The sequence below is a fragment of the Ursus maritimus genome, unplaced genomic scaffold, assembly GCF_017311325.1.
Source record: "Ursus maritimus isolate PB19 unplaced genomic scaffold, ASM1731132v1 scaffold_29, whole genome shotgun sequence".
In the NCBI taxonomy this organism is placed as follows: domain Eukaryota; kingdom Metazoa; phylum Chordata; class Mammalia; order Carnivora; family Ursidae; genus Ursus; species Ursus maritimus.
In genome coordinates this window covers 30,272,055-30,293,189 of record NW_024425452.1, presented here as the reverse complement: position 1 = coordinate 30,293,189, position 21,135 = coordinate 30,272,055, and the positions used below count along the sequence as shown (strand labels likewise).

At 41.8% G+C, this 21,135-nt stretch overlaps 1 protein-coding gene across 5 annotated transcripts in view; it reads left to right on the top strand.

Moving 5' to 3' along the window:
- HMGN3 (high mobility group nucleosomal binding domain 3) overlaps positions 1 to 16,777 on the top strand; it is a 30,740-nt gene extending 13,963 nt beyond the window's left edge. Inside the window, exons 2-7 of one of the 5 annotated variants that reach the window (XM_008684848.2) lie at positions 4,524 to 4,574; positions 11,326 to 11,355; positions 14,228 to 14,278; positions 15,645 to 15,758; positions 15,879 to 15,978; positions 16,295 to 16,777. In XM_008684848.2, the coding sequence (XP_008683070.1) occupies positions 4,524 to 4,574; positions 11,326 to 11,355; positions 14,228 to 14,278; positions 15,645 to 15,758; positions 15,879 to 15,978; positions 16,295 to 16,308 (360 nt within the window). In that variant the 3' untranslated portion in view covers positions 16,309 to 16,777. Of the gene's footprint in view, positions 1 to 4,523; positions 4,575 to 11,325; positions 11,356 to 14,227; positions 14,279 to 15,644; positions 15,828 to 15,878 lie in introns of all 5 variants that reach the window. The other 4 variants (XM_008684852.2, XM_008684849.2, XM_008684847.2 and 1 more) reach the window with 4 other exon arrangements.
- The last annotated feature ends 4,358 nt before the right edge of the window (positions 16,778 to 21,135 follow it).

Below are 21,135 nucleotides of genomic sequence, written 5' to 3'. Positions count from 1 at the left end.
TACCTCATTAATAATTTGTAAATTGATAACACATTGAAATGATACAATTTTAGATAGATTCAGTTAAATAAAATATTAAAATTAATTTCATCTATTTTTTCTTTTTTAATGTGGCTATTAGAAAATATGGAATTACATGTTATATTTCTATAGGACAGCACTGGTCTAGGATTTCTATTGATACTTTTTTAAACACAGAAAAAATAGGTATTATTATCTACAAGTAATAATAGTTAATTAGATTTACCAGACATTACTTCATATATACTTTGCTTCCATCTGAATTCATTTTTTTTTAAAGATTTTATTTATTTATTTGACAGAGAGACAGCCAGTGAGAGAGGGAACACAGCAGGGGAGTGGGAGAGGAAGAAGCAGGCTCCTAGCGGAGGAGCCTGATGTGGGGCTCGATCCCGGAACGCCGGGATCACGCCCTGAGCCGAAGGCAGACGCTCAATGACTGCGCCACCCAGGCGCCCCTGAATTCATTTTTCTAATTGCTAAATTTGATCTACTAATAACAGGTCCTTATTGAAAGGGAGGCTCTGTTGATGGTAAACTCTCTTAAGTCTTTGTATTCTGAGATATCTTTATTTTTCCTTCATTCTTAAGTGATAGCTGGGTATAAGGTTCTAGGTTGACAGTTATCCTCAACTATTTGAACATTACTCCATATGTCTTACATTTTTAGTTGCTGGTGAGAATTCTTCGTAGATAATCTATCTTTTAATTCTAATAATTTCTAAGATTTTTTCTCACTTTACTGTAGTTTTACTACAGCATGTTTCATTGTATTTATTTGTTTTGTTTCCAGTTTGTTCCTTGGTGTAAGTTTTCAATCTGGAGACTCATGACTTTAATTTGGGAAAATTCTCAGCCACCATGTCTTTGCCTTCCTACCAGTCCCCAGAATGTCTGTTAGGTATATGTGCAACTTCTCAGTTAACCACCGCGTCTGCTAACCTCTCTTGCATAGTGTTCATTCCTTTGTTGCTCTTTTTTGCACTCTGTGCTAATTCCTCAACAGTCTATGGCAATTTATTATATTTTCTGTCCCTGGTCTAGAGCTTTATGTTTCGAGGGTCTTTTCTTTTTTATTTCAATGAGCCTACTTTCATTTTCAGAATTTGTAATTCAAAAAAGTTCAACTACCTGTTGATTTTTGCCAAAGTTCAGGCCTTCTTGGCTGATTCTCTGTCTCCATCGGTCACCAGGTGTTCAGTGGTCCACCTTCCTGCTGACTTGCCCTCAGATCATCTCTCAGTGGTACCCCAAACTTTTGGAATCCCTGCTGTGCCTTCCATCCGGCTAGCATGTATGTCTCCCACCCCCGTCCTGGCTCTCAGTTCACTACCCTTGCCACTCGGATGCTAAAGTAGCCTCCGATATGTGAATGAGACCTTTTTGTTTGACTATGGTTCTCTACCCTCTTGACCATTCTGGATTCAAACTTGATTAGCACAAGCCTCCCCTGTCCTAGGAAGTGAGACGAGAACCTTTCTGCCTTGGAATTCCTCAAATCCCATCTAACTCACCTCTTCCTTCCCATCAGCCCACTAGAAGGTTGAAGTACGTCTGAGATAATCAGTGTACACCCCCAATTCCCATTTCCCCCTTTGTCTTTTTTCCTCGCAATCCCTTGGGACAAAAACTTTGGGCTTCTGTTTCAGTCCCTTCATACCGTACCCTCCTTCCTGTTTCCAGCCTCATGGCTAAGAGTTAAAGGTGTATAGGGTGTGTGATAAGACAGTCTGAAATGGTAATTCCTTCTGAAATTACTCCATGTTACTCTGTTCAACAAAAACAGATGACAAGGTTACTGGGAATCTGGATGTGCTCACCTTTAAGGTTCTGTTGAATGTAATTTGACATTTGATAATTTAAAGACTCAATAAGATACATATTTCGTTGCATAACATCTGTATAAGAACTGACCATCTATGAAATGCTCTAACATCTCACTTGGCCTTAAGCGTGATGCTTGAGAGTCCAATGTCATTATCATCTGTCATTCAAGGATGAAGAAACTGAACCACTGATAATTCACTGGCGCAGACCACAGCAGCTCCTAGGTCGAGAGCCAGCATTCAAGCCCGTGTCCTGACTTGCACTCATGCTACAGTACCATACAGATCCCAGGGTAAAGATTATTTGGCTTGTTTCTGACTAAATTTGTTACATGCTTGTTAATAGGAAGCACTTGAGGAGAGATTGCCAAAGAAACCATCTTTGCCTTGAGTTGAAGCTCTTCACATTTCCAGGCTTCTATTCATTCAGCTGAAGTCATTAACAGCTTCAGTTATACCTGTTTTGTGTGTGTGTGGCATCTTTCCAGGTTTCTTTTTTTCTTTTTTCTTTTTTTTTTCAGTAATTTGCATCTGACACGTCAGTGTTTAGAAAGTGATCTCCCAGTTGTATTGCTATCATTAATGCACTGCAGCCTGGAAAGAGCCCAGCACTTCTTGACAACAGAGGGTCTCGTTTGTGGCCAGAAGGGTCAAGTTTGTAGCATGGAATTGAGCAAAGCCAAATGGTTCACGTATGGACTGCCTTCATATGCTCACACTTTGTAAGATTTTGCTGTCTCCAACTTGGCCGGCTGATACAGCAAAATCTGTGAATTAGAAATTCCTGTGCAAGAGAGTGGGGAACAGAAAAGAGCAGCTCTGTTTCCCTTCATGATAGAGAGGGTTTCAGGAAAGAGGGGAAAATGGTTGGTTCATTTGGGAAACAAGAATTCCATGAGAAGCGCCTGGATGGCTCAGTGGGTTAAGCATCTGACTCTTGGTTTCTGCTCAGATCATAATCTTGAGGTCGTGAGATCAAGTCCTGCGCCGGGCTCCCGCCGGGCTCTCTCCTCAGTGGGGAGTCTGCTTGTCTCCGTCTCCCTCTGCCCCTCCGCCCACTCGTGCTCTCCCTCTCTCTCCAATAAATAAATCTTTAAAAAGAAAGAAAGAAGGAGGGAGTGAGGGAGGAAGCAAGATAGATGCATGTGCAAGGTTCTGGAGAGAGGTGAACTGACAGACTGTGGGTAACAGGCAGCCCTCAGGGAGAACTGGAGGTTTACTAGGTCGTCTGCCTTGAAGAAAAGCTTTTGACTTTCTAAAAGACTTCATCTACTTCTGATCTGTGTTTTACATGTTATTTTATAATCTCAGTTTTTTTAACTTAGCATTATTTTATGTGGACTTTCTATGTATTCACATAGCCTATTTTTAATCCCATTACATTAAGAATTACATAGTTTACTTAAATGTTTCTCTCTTATTTACTGATCACATGAGTTGTTTCCACTTACTCCATATTAAAAACAGTACCACTAAAACGGTATTTTTACAGTCTTTCTTTGAGTCCTGGTTCCAAAACTGGAGTTAGTGCATCATCATATGATTAGTCCTGTTATGTCTTTGTCAGAGTGCCAGTTTGCTCTGATATTTCTGATATTTCTTTGAAAATATCATATTAATTTACAGTGTCACCAGGCCCATCAAACAGTGGGTTTTATGATCTTTTAAAAATTTTTTCCCCATTTTATCAGAATAGGCATTACCGCGTAGGTGTTTCATTTTGCTCAAGCCAAACACTACACCAAATGTCAGTTTGCTATTTGTATTTTTTCTCTTGGAAACTCTATTCATATCTTCTGCCCACCTGTCATAGAGATTGGGTAATCACCTTCCACCTTTATATGGTTTTAAAATGTGTGAAATAGTTTAATTTTCTAATTAGTTTCATCATTTCCATCTTATTTACTGCCTGTAGCCAATAAAAATATATTGGGATCTGCACCGTGTCACCCAAATCTAAGGATATTTTTCCCACAGTTGTGTGCACTGTTGTGCTCCCATAAAGGAGTCAGGTTTGGGCTGTCACCAGAGTGGGCAGGTGCAGCCCCGGGGGTGGATCAAAATCAGGAAACAAGTCAGCTGGGGTGGCAGGGCGTTGGGCTGTCCCGCTCCGGCTGGGAGTTCGCTAGAGATGCCGCAGTTGATAATGGAAGGATAATAATCCATGACACATTTGTCAGGTCTTATCAAGACGTGGGCTAGAAATCAAAGCGAGGCGAGTGTGGGACAAAACGACGCTCCTGTGCTCAGGCTGAGCTTTCTTACCATCGTGCCCTCATCTCAGAGAAACAAAGTGACTGGAACGTGGGCTGGAGTCCTGGCCCTGCCGCCTCTGGCTCCCGGGTCCCTGTTCATTAACTAGTGGTGGAATCATCAAAAATGAATGCAAATGGCTCAGGGTGAGTGCACAATAAAAACAGGGGTTCCTATCAGTTCTTGCACCACTCCTGTTTTAAAATTAGAGCAGGTATGCAGACAAATGCTGTGTGTGTGTGTGTGTGTGTGTGTGTGTGTGTGTGTGTGTAAAGCGTATCCTCTTAGAAACGTACCTTTTCTCCACAAAATACCTGTTGACATGTGGTCCTGTAAATTGAAATAGCTTTTCTTTTTTTCAAATCTGCCTCGAATGTGTGCTTTCTCTCTTAAATACAATTCACTGAAATATTTTCTTTCTAGTCTCCGGAGAATACAGATGGCAAGGATGGATCCAAAGGAACTAAACAGGAGGTAAGTGTATCTTCCACATCCTGTATTTAGTTATTTTAACTGGAATTTTTTAATAGTGTTAGGATTGTCTACGTCTGAGTGAATGCAGTGTTGAATAAGATTGTTGAGACTACATAACCCAGAGATCCAGGTGTCACTGTGGAGTGTATCTGGGCCTCGGTAAATTTCAGTCGGGTACACTGATGCGGCATTTCCACTTACTCTGTTGTTTGTGTTTCTACCTGTCGGTCCTGCTGTCTGTTAAAGTGGATACTGAGAATTCCTTCTGGGCAAAGAGTGAGATAATAGGTAAATTCATCAAGGAGAACAAAGGCTGCCTTTCACAGCAAGGACATGAAAGACTGTTGACTTAATAAATTCTCTGCTCCACTGAGTGAATTATAAATTTCTTTTTTTAGTTCTGAATATTTGCCTAAAAGGAGTCGTCTCTAAAGTAAAAAACTGTGAAAAGACACAAAATGTCAAAATATTAAAGTTTTTTTTTAATCAGGAGAATTCTTAGGGCTGAGGATAATTAATTAGGTAACAATTCAAAGAAGCTCTATATTAAAGTACAGAAACCTCCAAAAAGCTAAGAAATCGAGAGAGATGGTTGCCTTTACCCACCGTGGTCATATCATGAACTTCAAAAAGGAGTTGGATGAAAAAGTAGCAGATTAGATGCTAACTCTGATGACAGCCATTCACTTTGGCACAGAGCTTTACAGTGTGTAGAAAAACTGCAGCTCTTCCCCTTGAACTTATGAACTAAAAGGGGTCATGTGAGAGACAGCAACAGTATCTGGTTACAGATTCTCTGATTGGGTGATTCCATAGTGTGGTTTAAAAATTCAGAGGAGTTTGTCATGATAGCAGAACCCCTCCACAAAATTTGTACAAGGAAATTTGTTCTGCCAAATGGAAAATCTTTAACAGAATCTATAACTAAATTAATTTAAAAGCAAAACACACAAAACTGCCTGTAACCTAGGCCCCACCATCCATTTACCCAGCATTCAGTGTCTAACAAAGTTTGGGAGCTGAAGTTTACAGTCCCATGTCAAGTTACTAAACAAACACTAGAATCAACCAAAAAATGATAAATGCATGAATTTTCTTGAAAATGGCAAAATGTAATTTGTAGGACAGTTGGCTAAGTGTAACAAATCTTAATGTAATTTTTAGATTTGGACACAAAATGCGTTTGGATTTTTCTTTAGGAACTGCTATTTAAATTGATCTGTCAGTCAGAAAACCTAGAAACCATTACACACAATAGATCTTGGATAGTGTAAACAGTCTTTCCGATCCGTCTGCACAGAGCAGTCAAGCTGGTTAGAATATATGTAAGAAATTCTTGCTTTTCCAGCTGCCTTATACATATTATTTTAGCCTCAGAATTGTAATTATTTGTGTTATTTATATATTTTATGTTATTATTTTTAGTATTTTACTTTATGTTATTATATGTATTCTATTATTGCTAAACAAAAATCATTCCTAGAAAAAAACTCTTTCCCTGTCATTTAAGCCAAGACCAGATTAAAACTTATGATTTGTCTTCAGGACATCAACACAATTGTGTGAAAAGTGAAAAGGTCAGTCAGTTAGCTGGTGGGTTAAGGTAAGAACTGTCAGACAGTATATTGATTGATTTTTTTCCCCACTGAATTGACTGAATTTTCTAGTTATGTCATTGCATATGCATAGGCTTGACCATAGGGAATAGATATCAGTTACAAAGAGGGATCCTCTTTTGAAAATCCTCTTCCACGGCCATGATATTTGAAGGGCATGGTGCAAAGTATAGTTTTTGGACAATAAGAGACCACAACAATATGTTAATATTGTTATATATTGTTATATATGTTATATATATAATATATATATTATATATATATAATAATATGCAACTTACAAAGCCTTTCGCATTCATTATTTTATCTGATCATTGCAACAGCCCCGAAGTGAGGGCAGAGCACATTCATTCCTCAGCAGAAATGTTTTGTGCACCTGTAATGTGCCAGGCACTGTCGTAGGCTCTGCAGATTCCACAGTGAGCAAAAGAAGCCAAAATCCCTTCCTTCATGGAACTTCCATTTTAGTGGAAAGAGAAGGAGAGTAAAATAAAAGTCACTGGATATTTGCTATGAAGAAAAATAAAGCCAGGAAAGGTAATAATGAACATCAGAGAAATGCTATTCATTTTATTATTTTTTAAGATTTTATTTATTTATTTGAGAGAGAGAGAGCACAAGTGGGGGGAGAGGCAGAGGGAGAAGCAGACTCCCCGCTGAGCTGGGAGCCCAACATGAGGCTTGATCCCAGGACCTGGAGATCATGACCTGAGCTGAAGGTAGACAAAGGCAGACACTTAACCATCTGAGCCACCCAGGCGCCCCAGAAATGCTATTTTTGATAACAGGCAGATATTATTATTTCCAGCTTTACTAGAGGAAACAAGGTCCTGAGAAAAATACATTATTTTTCACAGATGTTACAACTTGTGTATTGCAGAACCAGGAAAGATATCTGAGTCTCCTGATTCAAAATCCTCTATCCTCATGCCACTTTTGTGGTAATCATAAATCTGGTTATCCTGTGCCTTTTCTCTGTCCTCTCCATTCCCCAGCCAAGGCACTGATATCCATCTTTCCCCACTTCCCAGTTTTGCAAAGAGGTAATTTCTATTTGGCTCCTCATTTGTCTTTGGAAATTAAAAGCAACTTGACTTCTGGCTTTTGTTTGCGAGTACACATGGTCCCTGACTTGTGATGGTTTGACTTATAATTTTTTGGCTTCACTGTGGTGCAAAAGCGATACTCATTCAGTAGAAGCCATGCTTTCAGTTTGCTGTTTTCCCAGGCTAGCTCTGTCTGTGGAATGATACTCCGCTGTGGCGCTGGGCAGTGGCTGTGAGCCGCAGCTCCCGGCCAGCCCAGTGATCACGAGGGTAAACAGCCGATACGTGTACAACCCTTCTGTACCTAGACAACCATTTCTGTTTTTCACTTTCAGTATAGTATTCAATAAATTACATGGATATTCAACACTTTATTATAAAACAGGCTTTGTGTTAGATGACCTTGGCCAACTGTAGGCTAATACACGTGCTCTGGGCACACTGACGGGAGGCTAGGCTCAGCCATGATGTTTGGGAGGTTGGGCATATTAAATGCATTCTCAGCTTGGGATATTTTCAACTTACGATGGGATTATGAGGATGGAGCTCCATTGGAAGTTGAGGAAGATCTGTACATGGTCAGGCTTAGGAGCATTAAGAAATCTTATAAAACTAAACATACTTCCAGATCCCATTGGAATGGCCCATATATTTCAAGTAGTATTCAGCGAAGTCCAGTGATTCTACTTGAACCCAGCTACCCGGTGAACTTTGTCATAGTGAAATTAGACTTCCATGTTCTTTTGCACCAGGATGCTAAAGTAAAAGACTCTGTCTTTCAGAGTAGCCTTCACCAGAATTTACTCCAACCCAGGGAATGATCAGTTAATCAAATGCTCATTGAAAAATTTCATTGTGCCCAGCCCCTACACAACACAGTGACAAACCCTCCCATTTCTTGTCTCTGTTAATTCTTGGTGACGTGTCATTCTGAAAGTCTTCCTTCCTCCTCTGAGAACCACTCTTTTGGCCACTTGTCCCAAGGATTCACAGTCAACAAATTGAGAAAAATTCTTATTGTCTTTTTTTTTTTTTCATACTGGTCCTGCCCAACGGTCCGAGTCTCAAATGAATACTTAAAATTCTAGTGCTTTAAGGAGGAAAAAATGGCAGTCTCGTCCATTTTATATCTAATAAAACAGCCCGATCATTTATAGATTTTAAGACTGTGCAAGCTGATGGAGCTTTCCAGGAAGGTGAACACACTCGCATGCATAACTGTGCTTCTGCCTGTGAGTGAAAGGTTCGTCTCAGCCTCCACTGTTAGCAGGGAAAAAGAAAATCTCTTATGATGGTTACTGGAAAGGAAAATTTAAGAGAAGTCCTTTTTTTATAGTAAAAGAAAGAAGGGCTGGTAAATTTTAGACAGAAAGTCATAAAATGATTTTACAGTAAAAGATGTGCTTTTTAGAGACGGTTGGTTTAGACAGCCTGGAGAGGCAGACCTTGTTTTTGCATTAATTTCCTAGGCTTTTTATTTTGAAACTCTTGTCCTGGGCCTTTGAATTATAAAAAGATAGGGAGTCCTTTGGATCAGAACAGCTTTTGGGCCCTGAAGAATAGTGCTTGCTTGGGGTTGGAGTACATCTGGAAATCCCAGAGGGCTCTCTGACGTCTGCCTCTTCGGTGTGCTTAGGGGTTCACATAGAGAGGAAAGGAGCGACAGCACCAGAGCTGGGAAATTCTTCGTGTGCTTTGGCCTCGCTTCAATGAGATTTTACTCCCGACCACTACTTGGGGGATAGGAAGGCAGTTATAAGCAGTAGTTAATATATTTGGCCTCTTTTCAGATCCCAGCCTGGACAGTAACTGAGCAGTGGCCTCAGCACGGCTCCCCTCAAGTTCACACTACGACACATGTCTGGTGCTTACCTGTTCCCTTCACCTCGGTGTTTATTGGGGACCCCTGCTAGGCACTGGAGCTACAGAACTGCAGCAGAAGAGGGTCTCGTGCAGTAGGGGTACAGACATGAGACGGAGGAGGTGAACAGTGAGGGAAGGCCGATGTGGTACACATACGTTGACACCAACTGAGGAGGATTTCAGATAAGATCCATGCACCCCTCTTGAGCATAGAGGCTGCCATTTTATCTCCCAGAGTGTCTCTTTCTGAACACTCTCCTGCCAGCTCTGCTTCACCTGGGAGATGGTGGGCTGGTTCTTGAGGCCAGACAGAAGTCACAGCTGAGCTCTCTTTGGTAATTAGTGGATGCTCCGAGAGCGTTTTGAAGAAGCATGAGTTACTTCTGCCTGGTTTAATTGCTGATGTTGTCTTTTCTTTGGTGATACTCAGTTCGTTGCAACTAACCATCCTAAGAAAGGCATCGCGGGATTTGGGTTCTGGTTCCCTGTGACTCCTGGGTGCACTGTCATGAATGTGCCCGTGCTGATCCTAGCAGTCACCGTGGTGTTTTTACTGTGGCGAATCTGATACAGGCGTTCCTCCCATACTGAGCATCGAGCTGGCCATCCTCTTCCTCGGTGCAGTGAATACATCACGGCCACGGCTTCACCGGCACCGTCTCCTGGTCTCTGCACATTCTGCTAGCTGGCCTTAAGTCCAGCTCTGATTTCTTTCCTTGAGACCCCAGGGTTAAAATTATTCATGGAGGCTCTGGCCCTTCATTTCCTTCTGTAGTTTAAAGAAAGATGAGTTTAGCTTCCTCCGGCTATTTTCAGGAAGAAAGTTCTTAGATGTGAAGATGGCAAGAAATATTTCTTCCAGTTTGGCCTGACCAGCTGACCTATGCTGACCTAAGCACAGCTTCAAGAATTCCATAATTCCTTGCAGTTGTGGCACGGGTTCCTACTGACCATTTTTGCTGACCCCCTTGAGACAATTATTTGAAACATTTAAGCTCTCGTAATGAGGCAGCGTCTGCATAAGGCAGCAAGAATTAGGGGAAAAATCGGGTTCATTTTTTCAGCACATTCCTTTTGAGAATCTACTATATGTTAGGTGTTCTGCCAGAGACAGAGCAGTGAGTACAACAGACAAAAGGATGGAGTATTTATTTCTGGAACACTTTTAGGGAAAGGCGGTTGTACTTTCAGAATGGGAGATCCCTTGGGGAGCCATCTTTTACTGATGGTAAGTAGAATATCAGTTCTGCATGCTTCTTTCTGAAATGCCTACAACAGTTTGGCTATTTTAAATTTTCTTTGCAGTCTCATTTGCTTAATTTGCACCGTCCTTGAAGAGAAAAAGATTTCCTGAAAAATACCAATCTCAACCCAGTTTTTCTAAATTTTCTAAACTTCCAAATTAAAAGAAGAGATGAGTGAATTTTGGGGGCACCTGGGTGACTCATTTGGTTAAGCATCTGCCTTCCACTCAGGTCATGATCCCAGGGTCTTGGGATGGAGCCCCACTTCTGCTCAGCCAGGAGTCTGCTGCTCCCTCTGCCCCTGACCCTCCCCCCTGCTCGTGCTCTCGCTCACTCTCTGTCTCTCTCTCAAATGAATAAATTTTAAAAAAATCTTTATTAAAAAAAGACTAATGGGCTTTTTACTCTAAATATTTAATTTAGCATACACGTTTAGCAGATAAATAAATATAAATACCTGTTACAAGTAAAAGGAAGCCTTTCTTGTTAACTGCTTAAGATTTGTCATCATTCTCCTTTCTAACATAGTGACACATCAGGGAACTCCTTCTTCTTTTTGTTTCTACACAATTACATACATCTTTTTTTGTATTAATGTACAAGTTTTTGTTCTATTTGTAAGGAACAAGAGTCAGACTGAAACCAGTTCTTAAATAGCTCCTCAATGCTCCTGTTGTTCGTTTTATCACAAAAGTACATTATGGGTCAGAACCTAAATTCATCTTCCTTTCTTTTTCTTACACCCTTAATTAGGAGAGGCCATTCCTTTGAACAGTGCGTATACATGTCTTTAGAAAGCTTCCTCTTGAGTGTTATGGTACCCAGGGCACTTGAAATATGCCTTCCTGTGCTCACCTGGAGACGGTGATGGGGGCCATACCATTATACTCTTTCAGCAAAGTCAGATACCAGGAGTGAATTTTTAAAAACCAACTTGGTCGGGTATAATAAGAATACATAATTTTTTTCATTTCCTTTGTAGCCCACCAGACGGTCTGCCAGATTGTCAGCGGTAAGTACTTTAGAACCCCCTTGTCGCTAGTTCTTGTGAGTCCATGTCCCCCCCCATTCAGGACAAAGCAGCAGAAGGAAGATTAAGGTGTTGTTTCCCTTGAGTTTTTTTATTTCCTTTTTGGAAATTACCTGGGTCAGAATTTTTAGCAAATGTGATCAGTGTTGCCAAGCAATTCACTTGATCAGATAGGTCAGTGAAAAGTCACACAGCCAACCCCATTACCAAGAATGTAAAGCCCAGGAAGTTGTCGGATATGGGTAGATGTCTGCAGCAAAAGAAGCACAGTAAGCCAAGTCCTACCTTCAGATTCCACATATGATGTGCTAAAGTGGACAAGAATTCGGAGTCTCCGCGGTGCAAGCTTCCATCAGAATGTGCTGAAAGCTATCGGAATCCATGTGCTGTAGCCTCATTTCAGAACCAGAGAATCTTTGGGAAAGGAATGATTCCACTTTGCCACTCAGAGTCTCCCTCTGTGGTTGAGGCCTGGGGAAAAGACAGGGGTTAAGATCATTAGGTGCAAGCCTTGCCATGAATGCGTTCCAGCCCTTGTCACCGTGCTGTGCTCCTTGCTGCCCTGCCGATGCCCAGCCCTCATTCTGCCAAGACAGGTGGTCGCCTGGCGCTCTGGTGGAGGAATTTGGTTAAAATAGCTGCAGCCCATGCTGGGCACTGAGATGTAGGGAGAAAGGCATTGGAGTCTTGGCCACCAAGAGCTGCTCGCTACTTTGGCCCTCCGGGAAGCGCGGGTTTCATCCTCGGCCAACACCTGTGGCTGGCACAGAGCAGGGACTCAATGCAGAAATGGCTCTTAGGGCACTGACGAGTTCAGAAGTATAGGCGTGTGTGGGCTGGGTGAGGCAGTGTTTCACGAGAACCCCAACCTAAGGAAGAGCCATCCGAGCCACCGGAAGGATTAAGAGCCGGGACATGTATGTGTACACAGTTAAACTAAGCCCCCTCAAGGTGGTGTGCTCTGTCCAATATTAACTTCCACCATGGTTCAGTAGTTATATTTTAACTTCTGTAGGCTTAACTCTAGATAATACTACAAGCCGCTGTAGTCCGTGGGTCTCTAGCCCATTATGGGAATAGACCTCATAAATCAAATAAAAGCCAAAATTTAAAACCAGGCTTTTCCTGAGCACCATGAACCAGCAGTATAAGCACCTTCCACTGAGCTCATTGCCCGTCTGCTGACACAGAGCGTCCTCAGTGGCCAGTGGGACCACGGGCTACAGAACCTCATCCTCTCCTGCCCATTCAACACACTTGAATGCTGAATCGGGGAGAGGTCTCTCACAGAAAATATAAAAGAAAATGATTTGCTGTAAATTGTGAAAACAAATATATGTTAATACCACATATCAAAGCCTGAAAAAAAATTTTTTTAAATCCTGAGAATTTAGGAGCTCTGCAAGCTGCTGTATTTGGGAAACAGACTACAGATTTAGGGTGCTCAGATTAATAAAAACATCCCTTACTTCTCAAGCCCAGTTTGTTTGTTTTTTAATTCGGAAAGTCATGTCTAACAGCCAGTCTTCTGGAATTGCACTATCTACGATTTTCCTTTATGTCGTGACGAACAGGGCTATATTCAATGTGAACCTGAACCACCCAGAGGCATTGGGGAGGAACGCGTATTTTTCTCCAGAGGGGGAGACCCTGGACAGTGTTTTCTGCTTAAAAACCATACTCCCCGGGGCGCCTGGGTGGCTCAGTCGTTAAGCGTCTGCCTTCGGCTCAGGGCGTGATCCCGGCGTTCTGGGATCGAGCCCCACATCAGGCTCCTCCGCTGGGAGCCTGCTTCGTCCTCTCCCACTCCCCCTGCTTGTGTTCCCTCTCCCGCTGGCTGTCTCTATCTCTGTCAAAGAAATAAATAAAATCTTTAAAAAACAAAAACAAAAAACATACTCCCTAGTGCTCCGAGAGAAGTACACTTATTTTTTTCTAGCCTGATGAGAGAAATATTTGCCCTGAAATAGCTATAGAAAATCAGAGGCTTAACCCCGGTATCTTCCCCAGTGTCCCCATGCCCCTCCCCCCAGTCTAGAAGCCCTGGAAAGCAGGAGAGGGCTGAAGCCTGGTGTGGAGGGAACCTTGGCCACAGGGCAGGCACCACTCATGGCAATGGGGAAGAGAGCCACAGGAATCAAGAGAATAGTCTCTTCGTGGACTCTTTGGCTAAGTTTAAGAAAAATCTTAAACTTTGGAAACTAACAGTGGACATTTTATTATTATAATCATGATCTTAATAAAGAGCTCTAGGGGCAAGTGAGCCCAGTCAGTGTCTGGGTGGGTGAGAGATTCTTCTCTCACCTTGAGCTGGCATTGGAGAGGATGAAAGTAGGAAGAAGCCTGGCTACAGAACTGGAAATCGACATCAGAGGTGGAAGGATGTGGAAATGATTTTGAAATACTTCACAGGCAGCAGTCTTCATTACCGGATGGGCTTTGCCTGCGATTGTGCTGTGATTTCTAGACTGTTGGGAAGGCTAGTATGACCGAATTCATTGAGTCATTTGGCCGAGGGCCTGAGTCATTCCTCTTGCTGCTGTGCTGTGATCAAAGGAAGTACAGAGACATCAGAGACGGACGCTTAAGCCTGTTCCTGGAGAGCTACTCTGGACTGGGGAATAATGAGTCGGCTTTTAAATCTCACCTGCTGTTCACTTGAGAACTCAGGATGAAAATAGTTATGAAATGCACAGATCTCTATGCTGTTACCTGATGCTGAAAATAGAACGAAATATTTTTAAATGAACAGAATCATAGTCAAAAAATGGACTGTTGGTTTTTGCAGTCTTGCTGCGTTCCTTTTGGTCCTGAGGGTTGTCTTTTTCAGTATTTGTATAATTTATCTTTGCAGAAACCTGCTCCACCCAAACCTGAACCTAAACCAAGAAAAACATCTGCTAAGGTAAGAGGTGCTCCCTCCCCCACGTTGGCTTTTTGAACAATGAATAAATTAGGATTCCATATCTAAAACTCATCCAAGGAAAGATCACATTTATGGATTCAGGCTAAACGTATGACTAGAAAATTGTCGCCATTGTTAACAGTCTTTCTCAAAAGACATAAAGCACGGTTTTATGCTTTACCTGGAGTGTGTTTCCCATTCGGTCAATAAAGGCGAAGGAAGTCAGAGCGTGTTGCTCCGAGAAGCCTCACGTCCAAGAGGGCTTTGGTAGCAGCATGCAGCTCACATGGTGGCTGGGAAGGCATGAGGCTGGGCCCTGGCAGCACAGCGGCCAGCAGCTCCAGGGGTTGGGGGAGGGGATCTGACTTCCTGTAACTGGTCTTGGGCTAGGCTGATGACTCATCATACAATAATTAATACTGGCAAACAATTAACATCAGCAAACATTTATGTGGCTCTTCTATGCTAGACCCTGTTCTAATTGCTTTTCTTATGAAGCCCTCACATCAGTCCTACTGAGGTAGGTACACACATCCGGTTTTGAAAAAGAGGAGACAAGCACAGAATTATTAAGAAACGTATCCCAAATAGTTTTTCTGTGCTCTGCCCTTCAGAGCGTTGTTGTGAATTGTTTGAAAATGGGGGGCACCTGGGTGGCTCAGTCGGTTAAGCGTCTGACTCTGTCTCAGGTTATGACCGAGCCCCACCTGGGCTTCCCTGCTCAGCGAGGAGCCTGCTTCTCCTTCTGCCCCTCCCCCTGTTCGTGCGCGCGTGCGCTCTCTCTCTGGCTCTGTTTCCCTCGCGCGCGTGCGCACTCTCAAATAAATAAATAAAATCTTCATTAAAAAAAGAAACTACGTGTATTTGTGGCATGAGTAGATGATTCTGACGCAGAACTCACTTCTGTGGCTTCGTCTTAAAAACAAGAACTTCTCTTCACACGGGGCTTCATTTTCAAGCATTTTCTCAGCCTTCTGGTCCCTCGAGCCCCACGGCCCGACGTGAGGAGTTTCTCTTGCTGGTTTCTGCCCTGGCTTCCGCCTCGTCCTTCAGTCCCCACTGCTGCTGCTCTCCGCGGCAGAACCACTTCTCTGTAGCGAGAGAGGAGGCCCACGGAGCAAATACACGAGGAGAACCCCCCTCTTTTCCCCAGAAGAGAACGTCAGTGGACAGTCTGAGCAGCCCGTTAGCATTTTCATAGAGCCCCGGTGTAACTCACTTGAAGCCCCGCGGAATCGGTTCCCTCCCCCCCCTCCGTGGGCCGTGGCTCCGCTTCACCCTGGGTTTGCACGAGGCCGGCGGGTTTTCACTGACCGCACACCCTGGCTAACATGCTTTGTTTCCCTGTGCTTTGACCCTCTGTTAGAAAGAACCGGGAACAAAGGTTAACAAAGGTGCTAAAGGGAAGAAGGAGGAAAAGCAAGAAGCTGGAAAGGAAGGTACTGCACCATCTGAAAATGGTGAAACTAAAGCTGAAGAGGTACTTTCCATGAATACCTCCCACTGATTGACTCAGTGTCTTAAAGGAAACTGCTCAACGCTTCAGCCGGTGATAGCACGTTCATAATGTCTCTCTTTATTGCCCGTAATGTTATTGCAGATCCTCATCTCTCGCTCAACTGTTAATGTCTCAGCCTCCAGAGGTGCCCCACCCAGCACACTGTCAGTAAAGGGGCAGATCGAAACAGTGAGAGTTAAGGGTACAGTAGAAAATTCTGCATGTTTGCAGTGACTAGAAGCACATAGTAGTGTGGTGTTTTGTATAAGAGCAGTGGGAGCTTGCAGGTAAAGCTTCTGCGGCCGTTTGAAAAGCAGAAAGCAATCAATGCCGCAGAGCGTTTGCGTACTGTATTCCCGCCTTGTCTGTTCTACACCCAGAGCTGAAATAGGTTTTGCACTAGAGCTGCTAAAAAACAGATGTTCAAAGCGTGTGTGTGTTGGTTGGGTAGACTTTTCCTTGGCTTCTAGTAGCTTTAATAGTAACTGTGTCTCTTTTTTTCCCTTTCTTTTTCACAGGCACAGAAAACTGAATCTGTAGATAACAAGGGAGAATGAATTGTCGTGAAAAATTGGGGTTGATTTTATGTACCTCTCGGGGCAACTTTTAAAAGCTATTTTTACCAAGTATTTTGTAAATGCTAATTTTTTAGGATTCTACTAGTTGGCATACAAAAATATATAAGGATGGACGTTTTATCTTCTCATAGTCGTGCTTTTTGGAAATTTCCATCATCCTCAAGTGAAATAAATACCAGTTTGATATTGGAAGCTGTGTGTAAGATTGATTCAGCATTCCATGCGCTTGCTTTAAAAATCGAGTCCTGTGCATACTGTGGTGTTTTTTCTGTGCGTATTTAAATTTTTCACGCAGTTTTTCTAGAGCAATAATCAGTGGTGCTTTTGTACCTAGGTTTTATGTGATTTTAATGAAACGTGGATAGTTGTGGCCACCTGCTGACTATTTGTGGTTTAAAATAAAAGGTTTTCTTGCCTGCAAAATACCTGCCTCTTTAGTGTCTTTACTAAACTTGGGCAGTGTTTCACTTTGTTGTTGCAGAAGATGTGAAGAATAGTTACAGTTTGTGCCATAACGGTATCTCTAATAAGTCAAACAGGATTATTTCTTAATTGTTGGGCCTTTAAAAATGTTATTATTTTAATAAAGCCATCTATGAGTGCTAGCGTGGAAGAATTACATCTAAAACACTTGCCAGAAGTGGTCAGCAATGGTCACCATATAATAAACTTAACAAAACACTACTTTTTAAAAGGTCTTAACAAACAGAATAGAGTTCTGTTAAACCAGAGCTGGTGAAAAACCATCAACGAGGGCTGAACCTTGAAAATCTGTCACTTTTGGGACGCCTGGGTGGCTCAGTCATTAAGCGCCTGCATTCGGCACAGGTCATGATCTCAGGATCCTAGGATCAAGCCCCACAGTGGGCTCCCTGCTAGGCGGGGAGCCTGCTTCTCCCTCTTCCTCTGCTGCTCCCCCTGCTTGTGCATGCGCACGTGCTCTCTCTCTCTGTCAAATAAAATTTAAAAAAAAAGAAAAAAATCTGTCACTTTCAAAATACACTAAATCACATTTTACTAAAATACTTTCGCATTTGTTGAGGACTTCATCACTTTGAAACTCTTTACCCAGCATGACCACATTTTAGCCTTGCATCAACCGAAGAAAGGAGGGGGCACAGGTAATGGTAGAGCTCCTTTCTAGGCTAAGAAATAGGGACTTGGATATATATGCCTTCAGGAATGAGCAAAACCAGGATTCGAACCTGGTCTTTTGAATTTTAAACATAGCCTGTCTTGGTCTGTTTGGCTGCTGTAACAAAATACTACATGTTGTCTTATAAACAAGAGAAACTTATTTCTCACTGTTGTGGACACTGGAAGTCTAAGCTCAAGGTGTCAGCATGGTTAGGTGAGGGCTGGCTTCCAGGTTGCAGACTTCTCATTATGTCCTCCCTTAGCAGAAGGGGCTAGGGAGCTCTCTGGAATCTCTTTCCTAAGAGTAGTAATCCCATTCATGAGGGCTCCACCCTCTTGGAAGCACCTCCCAAAGGCCCCACTTCCTAATACCATCGTCTCTGGGGGTAGGATTTCAACATAGGAACTTGGGGGGATCACAGGCGTTCAGACCATACCGGGGTCCTCTTTCTGGAAGGACATAGGAGTGCCAGGGACAGAGGAATTACTTTGTCAATGTAATTTTTTTATTTCTTTGCGTTCCTGAGAAGTTTGGAGACTGCATGAGCACCCCAGGAAAGCTGAATTCTAGGGAGTCCTCTTAGATGAAGACTTGAATCTTTTAAGATGGAAAGTAGCACCTGCACTGTTTAGGACTCTCTTGCAGCAAGCCCTTTGTTCCTCGGGGCCTTAGCCTATAGTGGAGGGCTCAGAACTTGTGTAATTGTCCCAAGTCTGTTGTGAATCAACTGCCTTTACCAGCCATATTATGTACAGACTAGTCTTATTCATAGTTGTTTTTGGCTTCTCATTACAAAATGCACCTTAATTCGTGTTGGACATGCTGAACACCACTTTTACCCAAAGGAAAATAGCTGTACCCTGTGAATGCTGTATGAAAATATTTTCAGTGTGCAGTCAGTACACAGTTGAACTATATTGCTGGCTTGCTTCCAGTTCACAAATGCAGTATAAACTTCACAGGTCTACTTTTTAAACAATGACAAAAGTGCTACAAGTTATATTTTTAAAATAGACATAACAATAGTACATAAAGAGAGAGGTCAAAGTCCTCCTTTCTCCCACTCTTGTGTCCTAGAGGGAACACCGCACACCGTTTTCTCTCTCTCTCTCTCTCTCTCTCTGTATATATATATATACACACACACATATATATATGAACATACATGCACACACACATATGCACATGTAATTTTTAAAGGAGAGAGTATTATATACATTCTATTTTGAACTTATTCAACCAATAAATTATAGTTGGAGATAAAGATTATTTCTAATACTGCAGTGCTGCCAATGATACTGCAATAAACATTCTTAGGCACAAACCTTTTGCCTACTTAGATATTTCTACTCAACTAAATAATTTCCTAGAAGTGGAATGTCTGGATCAAAAGAAGTGTACATTTGACATTTTGATTATTGCCAAAAAGTTGTACCCATCCACTTCCATCAACAGCATATAAATGCCATCTTCTTACCTTTGCCAGCAGTCTTATTTTGGTCAGCCTAGTAAATGAAAAATAATGTCTCACTGCTTTAATTTTAGATTTATTACCAGTAAAATTGAACTTTTCATATATTTAGTGGTCATTTGAATTTCTTCTGTGAGTTATGAGGTTTTACTACTTTTCTGTAGGGAATCAGTATGTTTTAATAATTCGTGAAAAAATATCATTATTCACAATGACCACTGAAGCTATTTTATTCCAATACACAAAGATCAGGGATTCTTAAGTCATTAGTATGTGTCTACTAAAGTTTATGGGTATTGGGGCACCTGGGTGGCTCAGTTGGTTAAGCATCCAGCTCTTAATCTCAGCTCAGGTCTTGATCTCGAGGTCATGAGTTCAAGCCCCGCATTTTTAAAAAATAAATAGTTTATGGGCATTATCATTACCATATTAACAAAGTGAGGGAATACTGTAGAGCAGACAACTACCAAAATAACATAAGAGCCCAAGTTTGGTTCCCCATAATTTGACCTGATGGATACACTGCCTGCAAACAGATGGAAATTTTGGTCATACCCATGACTGCCATGTTGCTTACCCCAGCAGTGAACTTATACATGTTATAAAGTGGCCTCCTTCTCCAAAACACCTGTCTGCTAATCTGATGGAAAAATCATAACCCTATGAATCTACGATGACTGAGTCATTGGCATCCCCTCTAGTTAAGCAATGCGCTGCTTGTATAATCATACATGCTAGTCCTAATATTCTCCCTGGAGTTGGCCCCATGGATTGTGGTGGGATAAGAGCGGGCTCGGAGACAAGTGGCCCTGAAATTCCCATTTTTAAGTCATGTGAAAAGATAATCTGAAAGTCAAGTCCAACACTAGATGAACTGTCCCATAAAATCTTGAATGTACATTTACATAATTAAGGAATTTCAAACAAAGGCTTTTTTTCCTGTCCCCAAATTTTAGGGGACTTCACTCTTGGCTCGAGGTACAAGCACTACCCTTTTGCCAACCCAGCAGGCATAGGGAAGTCATCTCCACTTTTAGCTGTCACATATGCTAACATGTCTTCGGAATGCTTTTCACTTAATCATGAGTTCCAAAATTTTATTATTATTTTCTATTTATTATTTTATTCAGAATGTTGATTTAAATCTCCCAGAAAAATTTTAATGATTAAGATAATAGTTATAACTTACTTAATGCCCTGTGATAAGTACTTTATGTAAATTAATTTGGGAGAAAACTTATGAATTCTGTATTTTAATGTTCTCATCCCCTAGTGAAATGAACCCAATTTTCCAGTGCCAAATAGAGCTCAGGCTAATTTAAAACTGCAAAGGAAACTTTGTGGTTATCTCTCCTACACGGGAGAAGAGAAAGTCTTTGAAATCCAAGTTTTAAAATGATATTTATATATAAACTTCATGACTTTGAATTAAGCAATGGTTTATTAGGTATGACACCAAAAGTACAAGCAACCAAGTAAAAAAATCAGCATCACAAAAATTTTAAGAAAGAAAAAAGCCAAAAACATCAGGAAACAATCCTGATGTCCATTAATTGATGAGTGCATAAACAAAATATAGTAAGTATATCCATACAATGGAAAATTAGTCAAGAAAAGGAATGAAGTACTGATATGCTACCACATGGATGAAACACCATGCTAAGAGAAAGAAGGCAGTCACCCAAAACCACTGATTATAGGATGTCATATATATGCAATGTCCCAAATGGGCAAATCCATAGTGGTAGAAAGTAGATGCGTGGTTATCAGGCACTGGAGGGAGGAGAAAGTGGGGAATGGCTGCCAATGGGTACAGAGTTTTCTGTTTTGGAGTGATGACAATGTTCTGGAATAGTAGTAATGGTTGCACAACCTTGAAAATATACTAAAACCCACAGACGTGTACACTTAAAAACTGACGTTTGCAAGGCTACTGTAAGCACAGGACTTAGAATCAGGAGGTCTGGTTTTAAATCTCAGCACTCTCTCTCACTAATTGTGTGAAACCCGACAGGTCATTTAACTTCTGCCTCTCAGTTTCTCATCCTCAAAATAGAATTAATATCTGTCTGACAAAGCTGTTAGGATCAAATGAGACGGTCACTGTGAAATCACTTAGCGCAGTGCCTAAAATACAGTAGGTTTTCCGTAGATGCCAACTGAACTGAAATT